The sequence below is a fragment of the Nicotiana attenuata genome, chromosome 5, assembly GCF_001879085.1.
Source record: "Nicotiana attenuata strain UT chromosome 5, NIATTr2, whole genome shotgun sequence".
Taxonomy (NCBI): Eukaryota; Viridiplantae; Streptophyta; class Magnoliopsida; order Solanales; family Solanaceae; genus Nicotiana; species Nicotiana attenuata.
The window spans coordinates 1,241,285-1,267,524 of record NC_031993.1 but is presented as its reverse complement, the minus strand read 5'-3'; the positions used below and the strand labels follow the sequence as shown (position 1 = coordinate 1,267,524).

Genomic DNA, 26,240 nt, shown 5'->3' with positions numbered 1-26,240 from the left:
TAGTTGATAACAAACCACCACGCTCTGCACCCGTCGTCCTCGACGGCTGTGCGCTAGACATTTCTAGCCCCGGGCGAACACTGCAATACCGGCATCACCATCCAAGGCACGGTGGGCACAGAGAGTAGTGGATGGCTCTGATACCATTGATACAACCTAGGGAGAACCACACCCTAAAAGCTAGCTATTAAGGCGGGAGAGCCCAAGGCTATATAAACCCCACATCAACATTCTGTAGTACCGATGTGGGACCCAAGTCCCATTCCTTGCAATAGTTCATAACAAACCACCACGCTCCGCAAGAAATTAAGTGCCCGTTTGGACAAAAAAATTGATGGAAGATTTTTCCAAAAAAAGTTTCACTTTTTTTCGAAATCAATGTTTGTTCATAAAATTTTCAATTTTCACTTGAAGATGCATTTTGGAAATTTCCGAAAATTTGAAAAAGTGCAAAAAGTTATCTTTCAAAATTTTCACTCAAATCACTCACAAAACTTCAAAAACAACCCAAACTGAAATTTATGTCCAAACACAACTCTAAATTTCAAATACCATTTTCACTTGAAAAAAAATTTCACAATTTTTTTGAATTTTACAATTCTTATGTCCAAACGCCTACTAATACTTTCACGACCTATAAAAATCTCTAATATAATGTGTGAGTTTAATAATTGATTATCTCTCATGCCCCTTTTTTTCTTTTTAAATTTTTGTTATCCCGATATAATACTCTCTCTGTCCCAAATTATTTATTATGTTTCTCTTTCACACGTCTCATAAAAAAATAATAGTAATTAAGAGGTCTTTTTGAATATTTTACTCTTATTTATATCTTATTAGTATTTGAATAATCGTAATATTACCCTATAATTGAGTTCTTCAAGAACAGTTATTACTAGGGATAAAAAAAAGTAATTTTTAAAAATAATAAATAATTTAAGATAACTATTTTTAAAAATTACGACATAAGTTGTGACAAATGGAGTAGAAAATGATAGTATTACATTTTAGAAAAATATTTTTCAAGGTGCACTTTAGTAGCATGCCACGTCAGAGTTGTTATCCACTGGACTTATCTATTATCTCACTGTCCGAATGTCCACTGCACAGTTTTAGCTGCACGAACTCAGAACTCAAATAAAATCTCCTCATCCATGTTTTATTTTTAGATGAATAAATTAAAGTAGAAGTGAATCTTCGGACTAAACTTATATTCTGATCAGAATTATAAAATTCTAGTGATTTATTTGGAAATGCATTCATCTATTTCTATATCTTTTCCTCCTAATTGTTCAGTACTTAAGAGATCACACAAAAATCAGCTCGAGCAATTTTCTTTTACTCCTTTGAATCTGCGGTTTTGTGGACTGAGAAAGGAAGTTTTAGCGTTTTCCTTTTCGCAGTTTAAAAGATGTGAGACTCAGAGATCAGTGAGAGTTCTGAGGAATAATAGTGTTGTAGCAGCTTCAGTGGCTGACAATGGCAGTGCTCCGACGTCGTTTAATTATGATGTAGTTATAATTGGTGCTGGTGTTGGTGGCCATGGAGCTGCATTGCATGCTGTGGAGAAGGTATAGAACTGCTGTTGTTATAACTTGATCATATTTTATCCCTATTTTATGCTATGATTCTTATAGTGTATTCTCACATTGTGGGGTATGGGGAGGGTAATGTGTATAGAGACCTTACCCATACCTTGTGGGGTAGAAAGTCTCTTTCCGAAAAGACCCTGGCTCAAGAATTTAGGGCTCGTTTAGTATGAGGGATAAGGGATAATTAATCCCGGGATTAAATTTGACATGAGTTAGATAAAATTGTGGTATAACTAATTCCGGGATTGTAAAGTGTTTTTTTATTCCCATGGGAGGGTGGGATAACTAATTCCGGGATAATTAATTATGTGATAACTTGTTTCCCATCCAAACGGCCCCTTAGTGTTAGAAAATGGAACTGGAAAATAGTATGAATAAAGCACGAGGCAGTGAGAACACATTGTCCTTGAGGATATTCCGCCCACATGGTGAATAATATAGTTACGCGTGTCCTCAGGATTCAACAAGCTCGTATACTCAAGATTCAACAAGCTCTGCCAAAACAAGCTCTACCAAAAGTGGTTTGGATCAGGCCTCGTGGCTATTTTGCGCGTAGGGGGGAATCTAACTCATTTTGCTTTGCAGCACAACACTTGCGGGCGAGCCCAATCACTTTTTCTTGCTCTTTACTAGCCGACTAGGACAATTCTTTATAAAGCAAAAAGAGAGCTCTTCTTAATCAATGACGGACACTCCCTTTTGAAATATCCACTAGTTTCTCCAACAGATATTTGGAGGATTGCAACTCATTTCATGTAGTTTCTGAATATCTATATTTTAACTTCTCAAGATAAATTAATCTTGTTTGATTCAACTCCAACAGTTAGTCAAATTGATTTTCAATAAAGAAAAATATTAAGCAAATTGAGATGGAGGGAGCATAAAGTTTTTAATCTTTTTTTTTATTTACATTTTCATGGGGCAAAGGGGGGTTTCATGAATGGAAATGAAAAATAATGGTGACCTCGAATGTGCAATTTCTTTCCAACTCATTTTGCTTTTTTAGATTTTCCGTACATTTCTAGAACTTTGTTCGTTGGGCATCACTAATCTCTTGCGAAGTAAAAGTTCTTAGTAATATCCTAGTTAGCATTAGGATTCTTTTGACTAGTTGATTCGCCTCATATTCTTGTTAAAAGACAAGGCCTTTTATATTCTAAAGGGAGCTGAAAAAAATTCTATGAACTCAAATCCACAGAGCACTTTTGTAGCTAATTTTGAGAACCCCATGCTCTTGGCACTTATTGCATTAATAGCATTATTATTGACCTTGAGTATGTTCCCTATCCAGAGTTACTTGTTAGTTCTCTCGTATTTCTGAGGACTGGAAATTTATATTATCCTTTCACAGGGTCTTAAAACAGCAATCATTGAAGGAGATGTAGTGGGCGGAACTTGTGTAAACAGAGGCTGTGTTCCTTCTAAAGCACTTCTTGCAGTAAGCGGTAGGATGCGGGAACTTAAGAATGAGCACCATTTGAAGGCTTTGGGTCTGCAGGTGATTCCAACTGTTATGCTAAATATCTCTGCGTTGCTAGGGATATGTCTACAACAATGAGTAGTTAAATATTCCACCTCGCTTATAAAAGTACTTTGGAAAAAACAACTAATCTTTTTATTGCATTTTATATGATGGTATTTGCATAAAAACAATGTTTAGGATATTAATTTGACTTATGTATTATATTATTGGTAGCAGAAGAAAGTATTATGGTGGCCGAAAAGATAGTTTGATAGAGAAACGTCACATCCAGTTTTAAATTTGAAAAGGTAAATGAATTTGACTTCTTGCAAGTTGTGGAAGTTGTATAGAATAATATTACTAGTGGAATGATGTTAAACATTTTGGAATGTCCAAAATGGAAAGAGTATCATATAAATTGAAGTCGAGGTAATAAATAGTTCGTTACTTAAGGTTCCATAGCATCTTAAATGTCATTCGGATGTCATCTTGGAGAAATTGGTATATGCCATTTAAACAACTAGTATAAAAGTTGGCAACTATTGTCTGTTTGCCATACACTTCCAATCCCCATTCTTCGATTTGCTTAAGTACCATATTTCCTTTTAGACATCCTCATAAATGTGGCCAAGTCTGCGGATTGATCAATCTTTTTCCATGTCTAATGACAGGTTTCAGCCGCTGGCTATGACAGGCAAGCAGTGGCTGATCATGCCAATAATCTTGCCTTGAAAATTCGTAATAACTTGACAAACTCAATGAAGGCACTTGGTGTGGACATTTTGACCGGAGTGGGTACTATAGTGGTAAGTCGACGAATATCCAAGGGAACTTATTCTAGTTTCAATCTTGACCTACATGCTGATGGTTTCAGTCTTTGAACTCCATAATTATTTCAGGGTCCTCAAAGGGTGAAGTACGGAAAAGCTGGTTTTTCTGACAATGAAGTTACCGCAAGGGATATAATCATCGCTACTGGTTCCGTCCCTTTTGTTCCCAGAGGCATTGAAGTTGATGGTACCTTTTTCTTTGTTATTTCCTGCTTCCGACATTGTTGTCTGAGATTCCTTGAAAACTCATACTTGGGATATGCTTCTTTTTAGATGCAGTACCCTTTGGAAGGTGAATCCTCACCATTTAGTCATTTAATTCTTGATATTTTCAGGGAAGACTGTTATTACGAGCGACCATGCTCTCAAACTGGAATTTATCCCTGAATGGATAGCTATAGTAGGAAGTGGTTATATTGGACTTGAATTTAGTGATGTGTACACTGCACTTGGTAGTGAGGTAGTTTCACCTCTTCCTCCTAGTCTCTTCTCTGCAATTCATATATTACGAGCGACCCTGCAGTGTGCTTGTTGTTTCAATGCTCTTTAATCTTGATCTTCTTACAATAGTACCTAAACACTTTTAAATTCTCTTAAATGTCAACTTACGTCTAATGGTCATTTTCTTCACAGGTTACCTTTATTGAAGCTTTAGATCAACTTATGCCCGGATTTGATCCTGAAATTAGTAAGTTAGCTCAAAGAGTTCTTGTAAATCCAAGGAAAATTGATTATCATACTGGAGTGTTTGCAACGAAGGTATTGCTCGCTCTGTTTTACGTTGTTTGCATTACAAGTTTCCAGATATCTAAACTATCTTCCCTAATAATTTTTACAGATTACCCCAGCAAAGGATGGGAGACCAGTTGTTATTCAGCTAACTGATGCCAAGACAAAAGAACTGAAGGAAACTTTGGAGGTAACACAATATTATTGTACTTTTCTTTTTGGTTTTTTCTCAAAACAGGTACGGGCATTTCATAAAACTGTCTCGAGGACATTGCTATAGCATGTCATGCCAGGGGCGGAGGTACCATATAAGCAACGGGCTCAGCAGAACCCGGTAGCTTTTGGCTCGGACCCTGTATATGTGTTAAAAAAATTCACTAAATATGTACATATATCAAATTCTGTCAGAAACAGCCTCTCTACCCCACAGGGTAAGGGTAAGGTCCGTGTACACACTATCCTACCCAGACCCCACTTGTGGGATTATACTGGGTTATTGTTGTTGTTGTTGTATGTACAGATATTAAATTCCGAACCCAGTAACTTAGATAATCAGTGAGTTTAGTGGCACTTCGAACCCATAAACTTCAAATCCTCATTCCGTCTCGGTTTCACACTGCTATTTTCTATTTATAGGTTGATGCAGCTCTGATTGCAACTGGTAGAGCTCCCTTCACGAATGGTCTAGGGCTGGAAAATGTACGTCTTTGTATAAAAACACATACAAGACTCTACATCTTATGACTGGATTTTTTGCATTCTAATGGTCAACTTTTGCAGATTAACGTGTTGACACAACGAGGTTTTATTCCTGTTGATGAGCGCATGCGAGTTATTGATGCTGATGGAAAACTGGTTAGTTGGAACTACCCTATGGTCAATATGCTTTTCACATGGCTGTTGATTTTGTTCTTATACTACTTTTACCACAAGGTCCCTCACCTTTATTGTATTGGCGATGCGAATGGTAAAATGATGCTTGCTCATGCAGCCAGTGCTCAGGGAATATCTGGTGTGTGTGGAATTCTGTTATTAATATCTTCTGTATAAGTCAAATATTTTCCCTCAAAATCAATGTCATGTTACTGCTCACAATGATCTTTTCTTATGAAATAGTTGTCGAACAAGTCTCTGGAAGAGATCACGTGCTTAACCATTTGAGCGTTCCAGCTGCTTGTTTTACTCATCCTGAAATCAGCATGGTTGGGTTGACTGAGGTGAAAACTGAACTTTTTCCTGGACTGCTACGTTATGCATTTCATACTAAGTGTGTGTGTGTTAGTGAGTAGACATATTGGAAGTGGTCTTTACTTTTTATCTCTTTTTTTCGAGGTTTTTGGGGGGGGGGGGGGGTGTTGAGTTTAACTTCAAAGTTATTTAATAGGGAAAAGTACATTTTGTATGGCATATATGCAGCAAATATAGTTATTGTGCCATGACAGGAGAGGTAAATGCCATAGATTGTGCCCTACTTTTCCCAAAAAATACTTTTTACGTAAATTAGCTAGTTGTGTCAACATTTAATTCTCGGAGCACTTCGATTTTGCTGTCCCTCTGTTGTAATACTCTTTGTTATGTTCAAGTTCCTTTGCAAACTTCTCTTCATGTTTTGCTTCTAATTTGTCTTTGGGTGTCTGTAAGGAATTGGCGATGTTAACTATTTGCCATGGTTGATGAGGAGAACTATTGTAGCAAACTGCTTATAATTAGTTTTTTGACTGATTTCTTCTTTTGCAGCCACAAGCTCGAGAGAAAGCTGAAAAGGACGGGTTTGAGATAAGCATTGCAAAAACAAGTTTTAAGGCAAACACAAAAGCACTAGCAGAAAATGAAGGGGAAGGACTTGCAAAGGTTCTACTCACTCTTTTGATTCTTTCTTCCCATCAGTTTAACGAACAGATGAACTCCGCTAGCTTCCAATATGATTCTGATTTCCTCCTTCTCTTTCTATGTTCCCTTCTACATGATATGACTAGCAAAATGCTGCATATTATTGGTAGTGTTTACAAAGTATCATCTCATCAGTTAGCTAATAGGAGTACTAATGAAGGACTTCAAACATCCGGAAACAAAATGCCTGAGATTCCACGTGTTCAACAAAGTTGATATGGCTAGATATTTGGTTATATTGTAATCTAAGAGGCATTAGATTCAATAGGCATATTGCCTAACTTGCAGAGCCATTTGTGAGTCAATCTTCTATACTGATTGAGATTAATTTGGATTCGAGATTTTCTAACTTCTTTATTGCTTATTTGATACAGTTGATATACAGACCGGACACTGGGGAAATTCTTGGAGTTCATATCTTTGGTATGCATGCTGCCGATCTCATTCATGAAGCATCCAATGCCATAGCACTGGGAACAACGATTCAGGTTATACATTACACGAGGCCACTACTAAATAATTTATCCCTGAGAAAGTTTATCTATTCCCTTGTGAATCAGGAGTTTCAGTGCTCATGTCTTTTAAACTCCCCACAACACATGGGGCTTTTCTCTTCTTTCTTTTTTTCGTGGGGAGGAAGTATATCTAGACACTGGAGTTATCTGTTCAGTGGGAAATAAGCCACTACTTGCTTTGTTTATCAATCTTATGAGAGTTAAGGTGACGAAGCAACAGAATGTTGACAATTTTTTTTTCTGTCGCCTGTCAGGATATAAAGTTTGCAGTGCATGCACATCCAACATTGTCTGAAGTCCTTGATGAACTATTCAAATCAGCTAAGGTAAGCCGTCTTAAAAATCTGGGTAATGGTTTCTTTTGTTCCTAGGAACTTTTGCCAGGCAGGGCGAGTAAGAAAATCAGACTTTATGGTATGGTATTAACCTTGATAAATTTACAACCTTTCGGTCAATATTAGCTAATGGAATTGGAAACTTGTCCCACCAGGTAAACACTCAAGACCGTAGCTCAGTGCGCGAACCAATTGCTATCTAGAATTGTGAAGCCTGGAAGTTTTGAGGAAACAACAGCACTGCGGGTCTCAGCCAGAGCTCATCTTACATAAAACATAGAAAGGGGATAAGGATAGATTTGGATAAATCGCTGCATTTCAGGCATATCAATGGGAATCAATACACTGATTCCAGGATATTTTACCGAGGCCTAGGAATGACAATAAGGTGAGGTGCAAATCAACATTCAAACTGCTGCTGTACCCAAGAGCCTGTCCTCACATTGTGAAATTTTCACCAATCATATTAGGTTTGTATTTTGCATTGGAAGTCCTGAAATGTACAGAGGATGCCCATAGGCTCTGCCTCTATTGTTTTATGATTTGGATTGATAGTTGTGTGTATTGCTTTCCCATCTTTCTCAAGTGAAGCTTCAATAAATTACTGGAAGATGGACCAACTTGAGTTGCAACAAGTAAATCGAAAACTCCTTAGCGCCACTTTCATATGTAAAGACTACGACGAAACAATTAATCTTCGGACTCGGCAAGTTACGAATGTCCATCTTTCTTTCTTAAGCCAAACTGCCATAAGATAATGGAGATTTGGGTGACCTTTGCCAGAAATTGTTTAAAACAATTGAGATAATGTCAGTTAAATTTATATACACCTTTTCTACCGTCCAACGCTACAAGCCTACAAGTACCTCAATATTATTAGCTTGCACATTGTCTGGCAGAACTCGATGCAAATTCTAGACCTAAGCGCAGCAGCTTTGTTTGTATTGATATTTTTCGGGTTTTCTCATGTTATATCCTTCTTACAGTTATTAAGTTCCATTAGCCTGAAAATTGAAGTAACGCAACTCCTGAAACAAGTATTTACTATTAACTTATTCAGCAAAACTTAGGTCTCTATTTTTAGATCAGCATCTGAACTGGTAATTTTGGAGGTACTGTTAACAAAAGTAGGAATTGGAACATCAACTCCTTTTGGTAACATAATAGACACTAGAACCACACAGCAGCCAAAGATCTAAACTCTCTAAGTAGTAAATCTGGCAAACCAAAGCAACAAGCTCAATGCAGTTTGACAAACATATATTCTAGTACAGCAAGTGACAAGAATACACATTGTGTACGAGATTGTACTGCAGACAATAAACTGCTTGAGACTATATGCACATGAAAGAAACCAACACGATAATACTTCAAGATTGCAACTGCTCCTAGTTGCAACTTCTACATATTGGGCATCCGAGTTAACATGGATGCTTGCTTTCGACATATGAGACGGTTAAGGAATTACACTGCCAGGTAACGCAACTGCACAAAAAAAATCCTAACTGGTGCCTCACATTAACATTTACAGCAACTCTTTCATGCAAAAGATGATCAGCTTGCATCTTGTCTCTACACAGAGACATGTTTGCTTGTAATTATCCAGCAACCGGCATCACATATAGTATTAATAAGGCTCAAAAGAACATGAACTAACTTGAGTCTGCAGAGACTCACATTATAAACTACATGATCAACTAGTGCCTTTTCCATTTTTGCCAATTAGGCAGTTCTATCACTGTGATATAACTAAGCAAAACATCCAAATAAAGATATCCAGATCCAAGATCAAACATGATAAAGAACAGGATTTGGTGAGTAATAATAAAAATGAACTGCAAAGAGGTATTGATTAAAAGGAAAAGTTGGTCTCCATACTTGATAAAATACTAGTTCGAATAAGTATCCGCTAAAACTTCAAAACAACCAAGATAAAGATCCCAATATCAAAATACAGTGCCAGCAATAAACAGAAGGCGGCCTGTTACTCTAAATTCTTTTACTCTTCATTAGCAGAGTCCACGTTCTTGTTGTTGTTGTGCTTCCTAGCATACCTCTGGTTCCTCAAGAACTTGGGATCCATCTGCATTTACATAAAAATTAACAAACTTAGAATACAAAGAGATATTTACATCCTTACATGTAGATATCGACCAGTGTTTTTAAAAGTAAAAGGGGCAAAAAACCAAGAAGGTCCGTGCGGCTTAAAGCAAAAAGAGTGTAGTAACAGGCATGCTTCTTTGAAGTGAAGCACTGACAAAGGCAGATTCGGCTTTAAGCATAGGGCGCAAATAAAGCATGGGCTTTGATGAAGAAAGCACAAATGAAGAAAAAAATACAAATATGTATGTGTAATGTAAGACTAATAATTATAAGCATGAATAACGAATATATGGACACTGAAGCGCCCGGTTCCCGGTAAGCGAGGCGAAATGCTCAAACATGTTTTGTGTCTCGCTTTAGGGCGCCTTTGACAACAGTGGTTCCTACCACGACCACAAGTTAATATACAACAAAAATTGGATTCATAGTCAAATATTAATAGATATTTAGTTGATTTCTTAACACATAAAGAATCTGGGCAAAAGCTACTGGGTTCCGGTGACCCAAAACTTCCAAGCTAGGCTGCCCTGGAAGCACATATTTCAGCTAAATTTAAAAAAACCAAAAACTATATGAACTTAGACGAATAATATATTAATTAAAACAACTAATTTCAGCATTAAATGTTTAATACTGATATCAATCTAACTCCTCAACTTTGAGATTCAAGAACCCTGTCTTTTTGTTTGGTTTTGTGCTGCGGTTTGTATAACATAGACATCCACATACATCATCATTCATCAGTCCCAACATGTTTCACCCGCTTTGCTTACCAACATTATAATTTTTTTTTCCAAACATTTTGAAATGAAAAGATTGCTACAGCTTGAAAATATCCAAATTTCAATTCTTAAAAATATTAATCTATATCTCGATTTAGCTGTGAAAGTTAGTCAAATTGATTTTAAGTAAGCTAAAAGTATCAAATAAATTGGAATGGAGGTTATATATTTCACAATAAACAACATCAGCAAATAAAAAAAAGGTGAATTTATTTATACATACCCCTTTGGTGGAGCTGTGACGGTGTTTCCTGGGTTTCTTGATTCCATTCCTGTGAGCCTTGTACGACTGATTGTGAGCTGTGTGATTCTTCGACTTGGCCATTTTTGGTCCTTGATTTCACAAACAACTGCAGAGAGTTAATAGAAAGAGCAAAATCCAACAGAATTAGCACAAAATTTCACAGTTAGAATGCACGAAAAGGAGCAGGAGAAGAGATTGAAATACCTGCAGCCGGCGTTAGGGTTTTCGGTAGTGATGAGGAAGTGAAATAGAATGGCTTAGGGTTCTTATTGCTGGCCTATAACAAAATCAAAGGCCTGGATTTTCTGTTTTAGGCCTTGGGCTTAACTGACAGAAGCCCAATCTTACAATTCCACATTAAAAATTAAAAATAAATAAAATTTCACCTAACCTTTTACCACGAAATGTTATAAAGAAAAGTTGTTATAGAAAACACATTACAATACAACATAAAAAATTAGTTATAAAGAAAAGTAGGTCATTATAGTGAAGTAGTGTTACGAAAGGTAATTGTGAATTTGAATAGAAGAACTTAATATAATATTGCCTTTATCCCAATTTATGTGAAGGTATTTGATTGAACACGTAATATAAGAAATTTTAAAAAATAAACCTCAATAAAGGCAATAAAAAATTTAAAATTAAATTATTACTAAATATAGAAAGATGTCATTCTCTTTGAACTAATTAAAAAGGAAAAAGTGGCATAAAAAGGGTTGTTTGGTAGGAAATATTAGGAAAAATAATACAAGTATTGGCTTTGGTATTATTAATCCCTGTTTGATTGTGTTTTTCAACCTATATGACTAATGCATACATCATATTCAGTACTATTCTTATACATAGTAAACCATGGCATTAGCAATACCGTAATTTTTAATACATGAATAAGCATGTATAAAGATAGAACTATCCTTTATTAGTTCGTTAAAAAGTAACACACTTATATATTAAAAATAATTTAATTTAAACCTTTTTATTTTATAGCCACATAAAAATTATTGCAAGTTTATGATTACAACAGTAAAAACCCAGTAAAATTCCATTAGTGGGGTCTGGGGGAGGGTAGAGTGTAAGCAGACCTTACCCCTAACCTAGAGGGTAGAGAGGTTGTTTTTGGGAGACCCTCGACTCAGATATAATAGATCCGTGACAACAACAGAAACCAGAAAAATAATATTAGCAACGTGAGAGACATCAAATAAATGGAAAAGCAGTAACACAAATACTATGCAAAAGTGTGAAAACATAAACCGCCAGCAGTGCTAGGCAAAACACTATCAGACTAGCCGGTACAAAGAGGAAAACCGCTCGACTACCCCTTAACCTATAACTCTAATGCTCGACCTCCACACTTTCCTATCAAGAGTCATGTCCTCGAAAATCTGGAGCTGCCCCATGTCCTGTCTGATCACCTCGCCCCAATGCTTCTTAGGCCGCCTTATACCTCTTCTTGTACTTGCCAAAGCCAACCGGTCACACCTCCTAAACCGGGGCATATAAGCTTCTCCTCTGGACGTGCCCGAACCTTCTAAGCTGCGCTTCCCGCATCTTGTCGTCTACCGGAGCCACGCCCACCCTCTCCCGAATACCTTCATTCCTAATGTTATCCAGCCTAGTGTGCCCGCAAGTTTATGATTACAAGTTTCAAAAAGTTTTACTATTTTTTCTTCAAAAACCAATCAAACAGGTTCACATAAATTAGAATCATGGAGGAAATAAATGATTTAATAGCCTGTTAGGCCAAGCTTCTTATATTGCTTTATGTTAAAAAGTAATTTTCTCAAAAGTACTTTTGGGCCTCATTTGTTTGCACTTAATGGAGGTCTGAATCTTAATCATACAGATCTCAAACATTAAGTGCGTTTGTTTTTAAAGTCTGAATCGTAATTATTCAGATCTTAATCATTAAGTGTGTTTGTTTTTTTTACTTCACAACCACGTATTGGGTCTAAATAGGTCTGTATGATTAAGATCTATAACAGAGACTTAATTTTATTAAGATGCTATCACATATTCATTATTAACTGCCACCACCGCCTACCATTATCAACTACCACCATGCCACCACCACCCCCACCACACCCACCTTCACCACCTCCACCACCACTACGCCACCATCATCCTCAATCATAGCCGCCACCATTATCGACCATCACCACCCACTATCCCCACCACTCCGACCACCCTATATCATTCTCACCCACAATCAACACTCATCCACCTCAACTACCACAACTGACCACCCCATCACCATCAACAACCACAGCTGGCACTGCCCATCATTATACCCTACCACCACCCACCCACCACCTTCCTCAGTCACAACTACTACCGCCACCCGCCATTATTAACTATCACCACCCACCACCACCATCCTTAATCATAAATCGCCACCACTATCAATCACTACTAGCTACTAGCATGAACCACCATCATCAACCAAAACTACCACCAACCACCGTCTCTAGTCAGCATTCACCCGTTAGCCATCACCACCAACAACTATCGTATTTTAATAAACTATATATTTTATTGATAGAATATTAGTTAGTATTTTATTTGAATTTTATGTTTATTAATTTTCAAATAAAGATAAATTTTATACATTCAGATGTTAAAAATCAAACAGTCTTAATTGTTTCTATTCAGATCTTAATACACATCTTAATATATTCAGATGTGTATTCAGATTCAGATGTCTTAATCTTAATACACATCTTGATATTCAGATGTGTATTCAGATTCAGACGTCTTAATCTTAAAAAAAAAAAATGAGGCCGGTGAGAAACAATATGCGTTAGTCCACTTAATTTAAAAAACATTTTTGTGCCACAATTAATATTTTGGACCAAGCTGTTAGAAAATATTTCTAAGTGTATTTTTCTTAAAAGTATTTTTTTAAAAAGTACTTTTGAGAATAAATTACTTTTTTGAGCTTCTCAAAAAGAGATTATGCTTTTACTCGAGAATACATTTTGTCTTCTAAAAGCTTGGGCAAATATTTTAACTTTAGAAAAAAGCTTTTTTTGGCCCAAAAAAAGCTTAGACTCCCCATGCTATAAGAAGAAGATTCGAGAGAAATCAAAGTTGGGGCCTTAGTGTAGCTTCCCATAGTTCGTGGGGTTCTTCTATAATATAAGGAAAGAAAACCAATATATTCCTTAAACCTCCATTAGAACCCCCAAAAACGCAGAGCAGAGTATAGAACAAATCGCTATTTTCCCTCTAAAAGCTAAACGATTCAAAACAAAAACTCGCGAAAATGAGTACTATGAAATTTTGCCGAGAATGGTTTGTTTATATTTGCATTTATTTATTCTTACATTTATTATTATTGACTTCAATAAAAAAATGACCATTTTTTTTCCATGGATTGGCTTTGCAGTAACAATATTTTGTATCCTAAAGAAGATAAGGAGCAGAAGATTCTCCTTTACGCTTGCCGTAATTGTGACCATCAGGTTTTACCCCCTTTTTCTTTTTTCACTTTTATTTTTGTTTTTGCTTTTTCTGCAGCAATTTGATATAGTTGTATAGTACTATAAATAGGGTTTAGGGTAGTCAAGGAAAATCCAAATGTGGTGAGTTTACTTTTGGCAATTGGACCAATTTGCAGAAATTGCATGGAAGCTGAGTGGATTTGTTTCTGAAAGAATTGAAACTTTTGTTGCAATTACAGTTATTAACTTCTGAAAAAAGTATCTTTTTTTTTTGTGACGGTAGTCGGTTTGCGCGCACCTCGAGTACTTCAGTAGGTACCTGCTACACCTTCTACCATCACAGGTGGTCATGCCGGGTAAACCTGGCCATCAACTTTTGAAAAAATATATTTAGGGAAAATTTTATCTTTTTCATTTTGTTAAGACTATATTGGTAATGTATGGGACAGCTCGAGTGCACTATTCTACCGAGCAGCCTGTCCATTTTAAAAGCACAGGTTGTGAAGGTAATGTTTGTCCAAGTGTGTGTTATGGATGGCATTTGAATTTGGGATGTCCAAGTTGTTACTCTCAATGCCTCAATCACTAGGTTGAGTTTATTGTTTATTTTTTTATTTATATGTTCCCTAAAGGTTTCTAGATTATTGGATGTATAAAAGTTAAGTTGCATTGTTTCACATCTCGTCGTGCATTTAACCTGAATAAAGTATACTCCTGCAGATTTATTTTACTCGTTAAGGAATCTCAGGTGTCAAAGTGTGAAATAAGTTTATTGCATGGATGGCATCGATCTTATCCATTCATCTATAAAACCAAACATCCTAGCACTTTCCTTTTTGTACTTGGATTTTCTAAGTTTTATTGTTGAGCTATTTTGTTGAAGCCCCCATGTAACTAACGTTTTTGCGCCGTCAACCTTTCTGCAAGTCTGAGTTTTGCAACAGCATGTCCACTGTATTTCTCAGCAATAAGACCTTAAGTGGCATAAAGAGCATAGAATCAACTCTTAACTATCATATAATCACCAAAGCCAAACTTCAATTTTTTTTTTTTGCTCTTAATTTCTTTTTTTCCTTTTTAAAATCTTTTTCATCTGATCCCTTGTCAGATAGGTATGCTGAATATGATATCTTCTTCGTCACCTCTAAGCTATCTATTATCTGAGTTGTATATTTTGACTAGATGTACCTAATATTTATGTTACATGGACTAGTTTATCCATTTGATACAGTGTGTATAAATCTGGTACGGACAATTTTGGTGTAATTGAAGAAACTACATAAAGCACCCATATTTATGTTACACCTGTTGGAGATGGGTACGTCAAGCAAAACGAAGATCCATCTTCAGAAAAAGCTTTCTGCTTATCAAAATTTATAAAAAAAACAGGAAAATGAAGATCCATGTAACATAGTTTAGTCCTACATCTATCTGTAGACTTATATACATAAAATGTGTATCTCTGTGTATGTGTGTGTCGGGGAGGGGGATGTGTATGGAAGAGGGATGGGGAGGGGGGGGGGAGTGTGTGTGGCTAGAAGGCATGCAGATCAGATCATTCAGGTGCCATAAAGCTAAGAATGAAGTCAAGGCTGAATCTTGACTCTTAGCGCTAGATGTTGTCAAACAAGTTTATCAGCTCATTTATTCAGATTGGACTTGAATAGCTTGCAGCGTCCTGCCATCAAAATGAGTTTAGCACGATTACTGTTATAAATCTATATTTTACTAGCCTGCATATCTTGTTCCTTTAAAAGGTGGCAATTTATATGGATACACCTAGTATATGCAGCAGTTTTTTCTCCCTTTTGTGCTTCTTAATTTACCATGCTTTTATCAGCATAGGCCCTTTCTCTGATGGGATACTCCTTGTTCTCTCCTATTGAGGCATAATGGCTGCTCCATATAGCAGTTTTTAGCTGCTTTGAGTAGTAATAAGTGTTAACTGGTAAAGGAAACACTTAGTGATTTTATTCCATCTCTTAATTTCTCCTATGGAATGCCATTCATTCTTTAAGCTAAACAAAGATACCTTTCACTTCAGCTGTCTTTTGTTCTAGTAGACTTCTCTATCCAATTATCAATAATTAGTCATTTTATTGGAGCTATCTGATAGTACTTCTGCTCCTTCACATTATTTACTCTGCTGGAAATTTGTTTGTTCAGAACTTGAATTCCCTTTTCCATTGCCTTTCTCATATAAAAAAAAAACCTTGAAATCCTTTGTCCAAGAATGAGGGCTTGTAGAGATTGAAATTTTTAAATCACCTGTGTTTTGACAAATACATTTAATCAGTAACTTGTCTAATGCTCCTTTTACTTTGCTTGTCTTAATTGCTTTTCTTTACTTTTAAGCGCCGCTTACACTAGCTGTCGAAGTTAAGTTGCTAAGAGCTAGAAACATAGGCAAGCTTTTGGCACTCATAACTACTTTCTTAGGATAACGTTTATTTTTATCACTATACGAGTTCAACTTTGAGTTCCATGTCAATACTCATTTTCATATTCTTTTAGGAGCCTGCTGAAAACAATTGCGTGTATAGAAATGAGATACATCATTCTGCTGCGGAACGCACACAAGTGTTGCAGGATGTAGCAGCAGATCCAACTTTGCCTCGTACAAAATCTGTTCGATGTTCTCAATGTGGTCATGGAGAAGCAGTTTTCTTCCAGGTCATTTTCCTTCTTCCGTGCTTTCTTTAGTATTTAAGCCACCAATAGTTGCTATGGCTGCTTTAACATTTACAAATATGCCCGAAGTCTGGTTCCTGTGGCTGGTCAATTTAAAGCTTATTGTCTCGTCATATTTGCTTTTTGATCTTATGCGGATTAGTTTTATCTGATCTATGCTGAAGATAAATGGTTTTGGATATTCCCAGAAGGCCTGATATTGGCAATCTAAATCGTGACCTATATCCTGTTATGTCTTGTTTGAGATGTCTGCTTTTGGAATATTTAAAAGAAAACAACCTGATTGTGGTAGAAAAGCAACTTGTTGCCACAGATAAGTTGACCTGCAATTGGTGAAGCTTGGTCGATATGTGCCTCAAGAAATTTCATTGTCCTCACCTCTGAAAAATTTACACTGTTCCCAAGCAAAACCGTCCAACTTGTCTGGTCCAATAAATCCTTCCTTCCTAAAAAGCTTGGAAAAAGTCTTGAAACTCATTGGGTTAGGTTATCGGTACTCCTTCTCTTGGAATTTACAGTTCTGCTACCTGAATAATATAGAAGGGAACAATCTGAGTACCTTTTACTTTTAGCTTCTCATACCTCATTCGGTTGTGGTATGTTAGGACTTAGGAGCTTCTGTTTGACTTCTTTATTTGGAAGACAAATGATGACTGAAGATAAAGGCTCTATCTTTTTCTGGATCAATCAAATGAAGGCACTTATCTTGATACAGATTTTTGGTGACCTTTATTTGCTTGCTTGTTATGCAATATCTATTTGCTGGATATTGTTTTACAGTTGTCTGAAACAATTGATATATGTGCAGGCAACTGCAAGGGGAGAAGAAGGTATGACACTCTTCTTTGTTTGCTGCAACCCGAATTGTGGCCACAGGTGGAGAGATTGAGATCACATTCGAGTTATGGTGGGTGCAGTGTTAGTTATTAACGTATTTGAAAAAACTGATTCTGACCTATACTGCAACTGTTCATCATTTAGTGTATGTATAATGCAATGAATCTTATCCTGTGTTGGATTGGAACCAATGTTATTACTCAGGCTAGATTCTAAAGACTCGGCATGCTCCCTAAGTTTCTGTTAACCAAGCTCTTATCGCGTTTTCTTGAAGAAGCGAGAACTTTTGTTCTGCTGAATAGCTGAACTGCGAGTAATACTACTGTTTCTGGCTTCAGAACATTAGCTTTGGTGTTTCCTATATTTGAAGAATTTTACTTATCCTGTTTCTTGTGTATCATTGAAGTTCCATTTTCCGATTTAATCCAAATATCATTCACTTTCTCTGCCTGCATTCCTGGTGGAGGGAGCTATATTAATTCATATGTTCATTTTGCCTATTCAGAAAAAAAATTCCCTTTTCTTTTTGAAAAATTTCCAATAACTTATGCAGAAGAATATTTGTCCAAATGTCATATATTGCATGGAATAATAAAAAAGGTAGTCCCATGCACTAAGCTCCCGGCATGCGCGGGATCCGACACAGCCTTACCCAGCTTAGCTAAAAATAGCTATATCAGTAAAATGATCCATCAGGCACAAAATTTTGGATCCTTAACTTTGTTTACAAGAATCAGCTTCAAAGACATGGTACATCTATAATGAGTGAAACATAAAAAATGCAGGATGAACCAACATGAACAAATTTTATTTCTCTATAATAATTCGGTATCCAGTACCCACAGGACCGACTGATTTGGATTCGCGTCGTGTAAGTCCAATAAAGGAGAAAACGCTTCGTACCAAGAATTTTTCAACATGAACAAAGATCAAGGGGCATTTCCACAATATAAGCAAGTGCAGCACCAGCTGCTTCCAATGCCTTCAAGCTTTCACTAGTGACATTCTCAATCATTTGTCTCACTATTCCCACTTAGTGCACCGAGATGTTTCTCAATAGGTATAACTTTCATTAAATAGCTTATTACATATCAAGAAAATGTCCAAGCAGAAAGTGAACTGAGAGGGGTTCCTTTCCATCCAATAAGTAGACAATTTTGGTTCATTTCCAGAGTGCAAGAACTCCCACAAGCAAAATTCTTTAACACCAGGTTTGCCTGATACAATGAAGACTTGCTCAACTCAACTTCTTCCATACCATATCGCGCGAAAAACATCCTCCAGACATCGATTTTCACGTGTCTGATTGTTCTTTCCTCACCCTCAGCTGCCACAATGATCCTTATTCCTTGGTTCAAATGTTCTGATTCTGTAGCTGTCCTGTTTTTTTCGTCGTGTTTCATACAATCCTCTAACGCGTCAAAAAATGCACCGTAGAAGAATAGAGCTTCCACAAACCGGTCCACGAATACAGGTGAATTATGGTTTGCTTCCACTTCTATAACGATCATTGCTCGAGGATTAATACCTTTGATCACTCTCATCAACGCGTCCAATTTATCTGGTCGCGCTAACATTCTCATAAGAATGTATTGCGCGAATATAGCAACGACTTCCTCATTATCTAGCTCAAAATCATCTTGCTTTAGTTCCATGATATCTTCAACCATTACAATGTTGAAAGAAAATGGCAAGTTCAAGGACTTTGCGAAGCTCATTAATCGCTCACATGTATCCTCAATTTTATGCCTGAATTTGGTACATAAAGCAGTTAACTTGAGATGTTTAAATGATGATTCACATTGATTTGTGGCAAGAGCTTGCATCAATATTATCCATTGCATCCCATTTCCAATCTCAAGATCAATTATATGAACCTTTTCGGATTCTGCTACATGATCGATGATAGCTTGAACACCGGCAAACTGAGTCACCTGATTCAGAGGTACACTTTGATGTGCTGCAATCATAGAGGAGTTTAAGCTCATCAACGAATCCTCTATATAAGCTAATCGTTTCATTCCAATTCCTTTCGAGGTACCTATTCCTGTTTCCCAATTAATTCTGTCGTGAAGTGCTCGAGAAAAATAGTATGCCAATCTCTGTATTGGATTTCCTTTGTTGGAACAGGACTTGTCACACTCATGAAGAAGCTTTCGTGCACGATCAAACTGCTTCTGCCCTACTTTCTCAGCAGAAGCTAGAAGGTATTCGATGAGTGTCATATTTCTAGTGTCATCCTCAGAAAGGCCAAGAAATGAGCTAGCAAATGGATGGCTAAACATGTATGCTTCTTCGCGACTTATAGTAAATGATTGGATGAACTTTTCAGCACCCAAACGAAGGATTTCATCGGTAGATAATTTGCATCCATTTGCCTTTATGCACTCACTCTTATTGTTTTGCATACTAATGATGTTCTTTTTTGTGTTTGATCTTCTTGATCTTCTAAACCTGCTGTCGTAATCTTTCAGGATCTTGAGTGCTGAAGGCAATGGAGTTTCCATACTCTTTTTTGATTCAGTAATCTCATACGATTTCTTCGTTTGGACGGTTTTCTCCACATTAGACTCATGTTGTAAAGGGACAACATCAAAATCCCAATCATCAAAACTAACAAAATCTACAAGGAGTTGCAGCTCGTCTTGTTGTTGTTGTTGTTCTTCTTCTTCTACTAATTGATCCTTCCCGAGGCTGGAGGAAAACAAGTCCAAGTCCATTTCAGTACACCCTAGGCGAATCCCACATCGACAAAACACAGGAGAGATGCTGGGTATATAAGTAGACAAGCCTTATACTGTAATGATGCGTTTTAAAGCCGTGCGAGCCTAATCCCAAAACGGGCTATATCACTAGTGGGTTAGGCTGTTACATATTGAATCTTCACCTTCATTGGATTCTGAACTATTTAATGACCTGCATTTATGAAGAACAACATCAAACTCAGATTGATCAAAATGGAACATTTTACTCAAATCTTGAAAGTATTGAAAGGCAATCCTATTAGTCTTCCCAACATATGACTACATTTTTATTGAGAAAGTTTTGGAGATTTTGATGATATTGTCTGCTATATCAAACACTAGTAGTATAATTTATATGAGATAATTTTGGAGATATTGATGGTGTTGTCTGCTACATCCAACACTTTGATATTGACTATGATATGATATTCACCATAAATTAATAAAAATAAACGTACTCAAGTACGTAATCACTTGAAAAAACAATCACCTTGATTCCAACGTATTCGATATTTTCTATTTAGGCTGTTTCGTGAATAGGGCCTATATAAACAATAACTACGCCTCAATCCCAAACAGAAGAGTTTATATACAAGATTTATTATTTGGGGGTATAGGTCCACTTGTAGTGAAAAAAGGATTATATTTTTAGAATGTAGTTGTCACTTGAATATTTTAGAATTATACTTGACAGGAAGATATGGAGGTCGAAGATTAGGGTTGGAGAGTAATAGGTCGTAGTATGTTTTTCTGATCTGTTCCAGGTTTATTAGGGCTAGTTGACTAGTGCATTGTCTTCGATTCTTAGAGTGCTAGTATTAGGGTTGTTTTTTAGTATTATCTCCCACTTCGTTGTTCTAGTACTTTGTCGTGTTACTGCTTCTTGCTATTGCTTTTTTCCAATTTTTTTTTTCGGTTCATACATTGGGGGCACCATTTTCCTGGCCTTGTTGTTATTATTTATTTGTTCCTATTCTTCCTCTCTAGCCGGGGGTCTTTAGTGCACTTAAGATTCTTAAGTTACCATCCCATTTGTTGAGCTTTCTTTATGCACTTTCTGATCTGAAAATAACTTAGGTCCTTTACCTTGAGTTAGTACAAAGCTATGAAGATACAATCTGTTAGTGGAAAATGCTGTCCTTGTAAATATTTTCCGGCAATCAAACATCAGAAAATAAGTATTTTCTGTCATACCAAATACATGGACTTGACCGAGGTACCATGCCGCCGTATTTGTGAGGTTACACTAGGTATATTGTTGTTGTTATTGACCAAGGTACCACGCCACTCTAAAATCTGGATTCTCCCATCTAAATCCATGGTGCAAGGACTCCAACATGTAGACCTTTGCAGCAACGGACTTGTGTTGCCGGGATCCTCTAAAAATACCGCTGCATCAACGTCAGATACTCCAAAAACTCATAAATTTCATTTTTAAAGGATTCGACATACAAATATAATGTTGATATTTTTGGAGGATCTGAGCAACATTATTTTCCACAATACCAACAAGTCCCTCAAAGCCAGTTCTTGTGTACCAATGTCTCTACTTGAATCATTGCCTTCATGCAACTTGAAAGCAGGGACGGATATAGAGTAGCGACGCCGAGTTTATCTAAACCCAGTACTTTTGACGCGTACAAAAATTTATGGGTAAAAGTTCACTAAAATTACAACAAATGGTAGGTCTGAACCGACAAGTTTAAAAATACAATAGGTTCAATTTTAAAAATATTAAAGATTGAACCCATAGAGTTAAAATACTAAATCTGCCTTTACTTCCAAGACAATCAAATTTTGCACCACAGTTCAGAAGCATCCCTATAAAGTGATAAAAGAAAGTTTATGTATTTATTCTTGCCTCAGCTTCACCTGTCACTACTCCAGAATAAGGCTGTATGTGGGCCGGTCTGGGACCGGGATCGGACCGGGCCCGCGGTCCTAACGGGCTAAACGGTCCCGGCGGGCCGGTCCCTTAATGGGTAGGAAGCCCGTGACGGGCCGGTCTTGTACACGAGGCCCACGAGACCGGGACCGCTAAGCCCGGGACCGGCAGGCGGTCCTGGGCCGGTTCAACCGGGCCTAGCGGTCCTAACGGGCTCCAACGGCTATTTTTTAAAAAAAAAAATTTTTTTTTTTAAAAAAATAGCCAACGGTCAGATTTTAAAATCTAGCCGTTGGCCTTTAATTTTCAACCGTTTGGAACTTTAAAAAATAGCCATTTGGCCCCCAAACTTTATATAATTACACTTTTCCCAATTCTCAACTATAAATACCCCCTCATTCTTTTATTTTTACTCACCAATTCATCAATCTATCTCAATCTCTCTCAATCTATATCTAATTTCTCTTCTATAATTGCTTATTTTATTATTGCAATTTCGTGAAAAATTGTGAAGTTAGTGAATTGAAGTATTCAAGTCTTCAAGTCTTCAACGATTTTCAATTTTCAAGAAGTTGTTCGGCAATTCGGTAAACTCGTTCCAACTCTTAACTTTTAAGAATATATTTTTGTGTGTTTAGTTTGCATAATTGTAATTAATATGGCATTTTCTTTGAAAAAAATATTTGGTGGTAAGGGAAAAGCTAAAATTGGTGAAAGTAGTCTCCAACCTACTACCCTTCCCCCGGCTCCCCGACCCAGACCTATTACCCGTCCTGCTGCTCCTATTATTCTTGATAGTGATAACCCTTGTTTTCAATTTTCCGATAGTGAATTTTGCCATAATGTTGCACAAGGTGAACAATTAAATGAAGAAGTTATGAATGCTCTTTATCCTAATCAAACTATCTTAGAAAATGATGAGGAAAATGAGGATGTAGATGAAACCCAACCGGGTATTTTAGATGATTCACCACTACTAGTCCTGTTAATAACCAACTGATGCCCGCCCGACCACCTGTAGAAACCCCTACTTTTAATAGACAACCTTCTAAACGCCCTAGAAACATCATTAAGTTTGGAATTTTTTTACTACAAGTAAGAGAACAAAATAAGGCTAGGTGTAAAACTTGTGGGAAATTGCTGGCGCATAAATATACTGGAGACCGTAGTGGTACGGGTAGTTTGGCTAGGCACATACAAAACACACCCTAGAGATAAAGTTAAATATTTACAATGAAAAGCGCAGCAAGAGGGGGACAAGTGTAGAACTGCGGTTAACCCTAGTACGTTCAAATCTAGTTCAACCAGGAATTAACACTGTGACGGTGGTATTTTATATTACGATCCTAATAAAGATCGTGAAGAATTAGCAAAGATGGTTACTGTTATGTGCTTACATAAATACTTTTCCTTCTAACCTTAATTTTGTGCATTATATTAGAAAAAGTTTTTAATCCTACTTATAAAGGTTGACCTCGCGCAACATTTAAGAGCGATATTTATAAATATAAACATGAATATGAACAATATTTGCGGTATTTATTTACTCATATAAACTAATCGGATTTCTATTACTATTGATATTGGTAAGAAGTAAATAATGACTGTGGATTATCTAACTGTTACACAGTCATTGGATAGACGAGGAGTGGATAATGCAAAAACGCATTATTGCGTATAGAAATAATTAATTCACGTCAACACAGGTAATTTTATTGCTAACACCGTTTGCAGATATTTGTAGATATTTTTAGCATTAGAGATACAATAATGGCAATTTCTATGGATAATGCTTCTAGTAACACTAGTGCTAATAGGCATACTTACAACAACACTAAATCCTGCATTTAGTAATTGTTTTCCATGTGGAGATGTATTTGTCAAATTTACCATTTAATCGTCGTGTGATGGTATGAGAATTTTAAACTTAGAAATTGAAAAGGTTAGAATGACTCTTAATTGGCTTTTTTATTCAAACCGTAGAAGTAGACTTAGAAGAGTATTTTAAAAAATGTGATGAATTTGGCCTTAGAGAAAAGAAAGGTTCCTAAAACCTTGTCCAACTAGATGGAATTATATGTACGAAAGTTTAGTAGTTGCATATGAAATAGAAACCAATTAATGCAACGTTTAATGCTCGTGTTGGTGGTGAGGATGATGATGAAATCCTTAAAATTCAAATTGGACGAAATGTCAAATTCTTATAGATTTTTTAAGAACATTTTCAAATTGCTACAAATGCCATTTTCTGGACAATATTATCCTACTATTTCAAATTGTTTTAGTTTATATTGCAAGCACTATGTGATTTGTTTGTTGAATTTTCGGAGGTGGGGAAATTTATCACTTGCTATAAATGCAATGAAAGAAAAGTTTAAAAAATATTTTTTCCCTATCCCCCTATTTATGGTGTTGCTGCATTGTTAAATCCTACAATGAAATTAGGAGGTCCTCACTTTTGGTAACACAAATATTATAAGGCTTTAAGATCTTTCGGTTGAGGAATTTTTCTACACTTGCAGAGGCAAAAGCCTCAATTAAAATAAATGCGCAAATAATTTATAATGCTTACCAACTTGCGTTAGATCATGCTAGGCCAAATGTTCCAACCCCTACTTCGTCTAGTTCACAATCATCTAAAAGAGCTGCGGGCCTACAAGCACTTAAATCTTGGACGGAGTTTAGGGGTTCTCAAGGTGATAATTTTGATGAGACTTCACATCTAAATGAGCTTCAAGTTTATTTGTCGCCGGGACTTGAAAAGGAGAATCCAGACGGCACCTTTGATCTTTTGGAATGGTGAAGGCACAAAGGGGAAAAATTTTCCGATCTTGCAATGATGGCTCGGGATATTTTATCTATTCAAGCTTCAACAGTTGCATCAGAAAGCGCTTTCAGTCAAGCACGACTTCAAATAGGTGATCATAGAGCGTCTATGAGGGAGAGCTTGGAAAAATCAGTACTATTCAGAGATTGGATCCGCTCGGAAAGAAGAAACTTTGGACTTGCAGAATCACAATCGGAGATAGATGAAGCTTATGAAGAAATGATAGCGGAACTTGCGGAGGATGCTGCTTCGCCTGGAAGCGGTGATGAACAAGCTTCTTTTCCGCCACCACCAACGGAACCTCCTCCGAACCTTGAAGGATTTATGAGATTTGTTAGAGATACAATGTAGATTATGGTGTAACTTGTACTTTGACATATCTTCTTTAGTTTTTTTTTCCTTTTAATGGTGGTATTAGTACCTTGTTGTGCTCATTCCATTGGGGGGAAGAAGACTAAGAAAGATATGCCATTTTTGGTAATAAAAATTATAAGACATGCCCTTGAATATCTCTTTGCAATATTTTTTTGTCTTTAACTTGCAATTATTTATAAGGTATAATATATATACATAACATACAATATATACTACACCAAATTATATAATGGAATATATATACATAACATACAATATATACTACAAGAAAATATATAAGGTATAATATATATACATAACATACAATATATACTACAACAAATTATATAATGGAATATATATACATAACATACAATATATACTACAAGAAAATACATAAGGGAATATATATACATAACATACAATATATAGTACACTATACTAGTATACTATACTAGTATACTATATATATTATATTTACATGAAGAAGTAGTACTATATATACTACAAAACAAGATTTTTCAAAATGAGGGCCCCACCCCCAATGACCACCAACGGTCATATTAATTGCACAAATAGCCATTTTTCTTTAAATTTACAAAACTAACCTTCTCTAACACTATAAGTACCCCCCTCCCTCTTCTTCATTTCAATACTCAATACTCATTTCTCAATCTAAATTTCTCTCAATCTCTCAATCTCCAATTTTCAAGACTTCAAGTCTCAATCTCAATTTTCAAGTTAAATCATGCCTCGTTCGGAAAGAGTGCGCTTATTTGTGTCGCAATACTATGAAGTGCTTGAAGAAAATGAAGAAGGCCAAATATTAAAGCGCAAGAACTGTGGAAGAGTCTTAAATTTTCGTTCAGGGTGTACCACAGGCATTTTAAGGAGGCATATAAAGTATTGTGTTGAGGGTATTTATCCGCAAATTCGTCTTTAAGATTTTTCAACAATTTGTGTTATTTTAAAATTAT

The 26,240-nt window shown here is 36.4% G+C and overlaps 4 protein-coding genes across 5 annotated transcripts; 2 read left to right on the top strand and 2 right to left on the bottom strand.

Annotated features, from left to right (window-relative positions):
- Nucleotides 1,099-7,993, top strand: LOC109225151 (dihydrolipoyl dehydrogenase 2, chloroplastic-like). The gene is made up of 15 exons (XM_019389735.1): nt 1,099-1,571; nt 2,944-3,090; nt 3,726-3,860; nt 3,954-4,071; nt 4,220-4,344; nt 4,518-4,643; nt 4,723-4,803; nt 5,250-5,312; nt 5,394-5,468; nt 5,547-5,625; nt 5,730-5,830; nt 6,351-6,464; nt 6,878-6,991; nt 7,273-7,344; nt 7,509-7,993. The coding sequence occupies exons 1-15, from the start codon at nt 1,254-1,256 to the stop codon at nt 7,554-7,556; spliced, it is 1,716 nt and encodes a 571-aa protein (XP_019245280.1). The 5' UTR covers nt 1,099-1,253; the 3' UTR covers nt 7,557-7,993.
- LOC109225150 (60S ribosomal protein L29-1-like) lies at nt 9,179-10,793 on the bottom strand. 2 transcript variants are annotated; one of them, XM_019389733.1, is made up of 3 exons: nt 10,687-10,793; nt 10,462-10,588; nt 9,179-9,436 (listed from the first exon to the last, which is right to left on the bottom strand). In XM_019389733.1, exons 2-3 carry the CDS (start codon nt 10,561-10,563, stop codon nt 9,353-9,355), a joined length of 186 nt encoding a protein of 61 aa, XP_019245278.1. In that variant the 5' UTR covers nt 10,564-10,588; nt 10,687-10,793; the 3' UTR covers nt 9,179-9,352. The 2 variants fall into 2 exon arrangements, with proteins under 2 accessions (XP_019245278.1, XP_019245279.1); XM_019389734.1 differs by having other exon boundaries at nt 10,462-10,571; nt 10,687-10,763.
- Nucleotides 13,607-17,834, top strand: LOC109225149 (DNA-directed RNA polymerases II, IV and V subunit 9A). The gene is made up of 4 exons (XM_019389732.1): nt 13,607-13,776; nt 13,871-13,946; nt 16,440-16,598; nt 17,425-17,834. Exons 1-4 carry the CDS (start codon nt 13,748-13,750, stop codon nt 17,503-17,505), a joined length of 345 nt encoding a protein of 114 aa, XP_019245277.1. The 5' UTR covers nt 13,607-13,747; the 3' UTR covers nt 17,506-17,834.
- Nucleotides 18,545-20,173, bottom strand: LOC109225901 (DELLA protein RGL1-like). The gene has a single exon (XM_019390711.1). The coding sequence runs from the start codon at nt 20,171-20,173 to the stop codon at nt 18,545-18,547; it is 1,629 nt and encodes a 542-aa protein (XP_019246256.1).

What these genes read in the sequence shown, in the direction of transcription:
- LOC109225151 (XM_019389735.1), top strand. Translation starts at nt 1,254, where the DNA reads ATGCATTCATCTATTTCTATATCTTTTCCTCCTAATTGTTCAGTACTT. An exon ending in TGAAGGCTTTGGGTCTGCAG is followed by an intron (nt 3,091 to 3,725) that starts GTGATTCCAACT and finishes GTCTAATGACAG; the next exon opens with GTTTCAGCCGCTGGCTATGA. An exon ending in ACACTGCACTTGGTAGTGAG is followed by an intron (nt 4,345 to 4,517) that starts GTAGTTTCACCT and finishes TTTTCTTCACAG; the next exon opens with GTTACCTTTATTGAAGCTTT.
- LOC109225150 (XM_019389733.1), bottom strand. Translation starts at nt 10,563, where the DNA reads ATGGCCAAGTCGAAGAATCACACAGCTCACAATCAGTCGTACAAGGCT. An exon ending in GTCACAGCTCCACCAAAGGG is followed by an intron (nt 9,437 to 10,461) that starts GTATGTATAAAT and finishes ATGTAAATGCAG; the next exon opens with ATGGATCCCAAGTTCTTGAG.
- LOC109225149 (XM_019389732.1), top strand. Translation starts at nt 13,748, where the DNA reads ATGAGTACTATGAAATTTTGCCGAGAATG. An exon ending in ATGAAATTTTGCCGAGAATG is followed by an intron (nt 13,777 to 13,870) that starts GTTTGTTTATAT and finishes TTGGCTTTGCAG; the next exon opens with TAACAATATTTTGTATCCTA. An exon ending in GCCGTAATTGTGACCATCAG is followed by an intron (nt 13,947 to 16,439) that starts GTTTTACCCCCT and finishes ATATTCTTTTAG; the next exon opens with GAGCCTGCTGAAAACAATTG.
- LOC109225901 (XM_019390711.1), bottom strand. Translation starts at nt 20,173, where the DNA reads ATGGACTTGGACTTGTTTTCCTCCAGCCTCGGGAAGGATCAATTAGTA.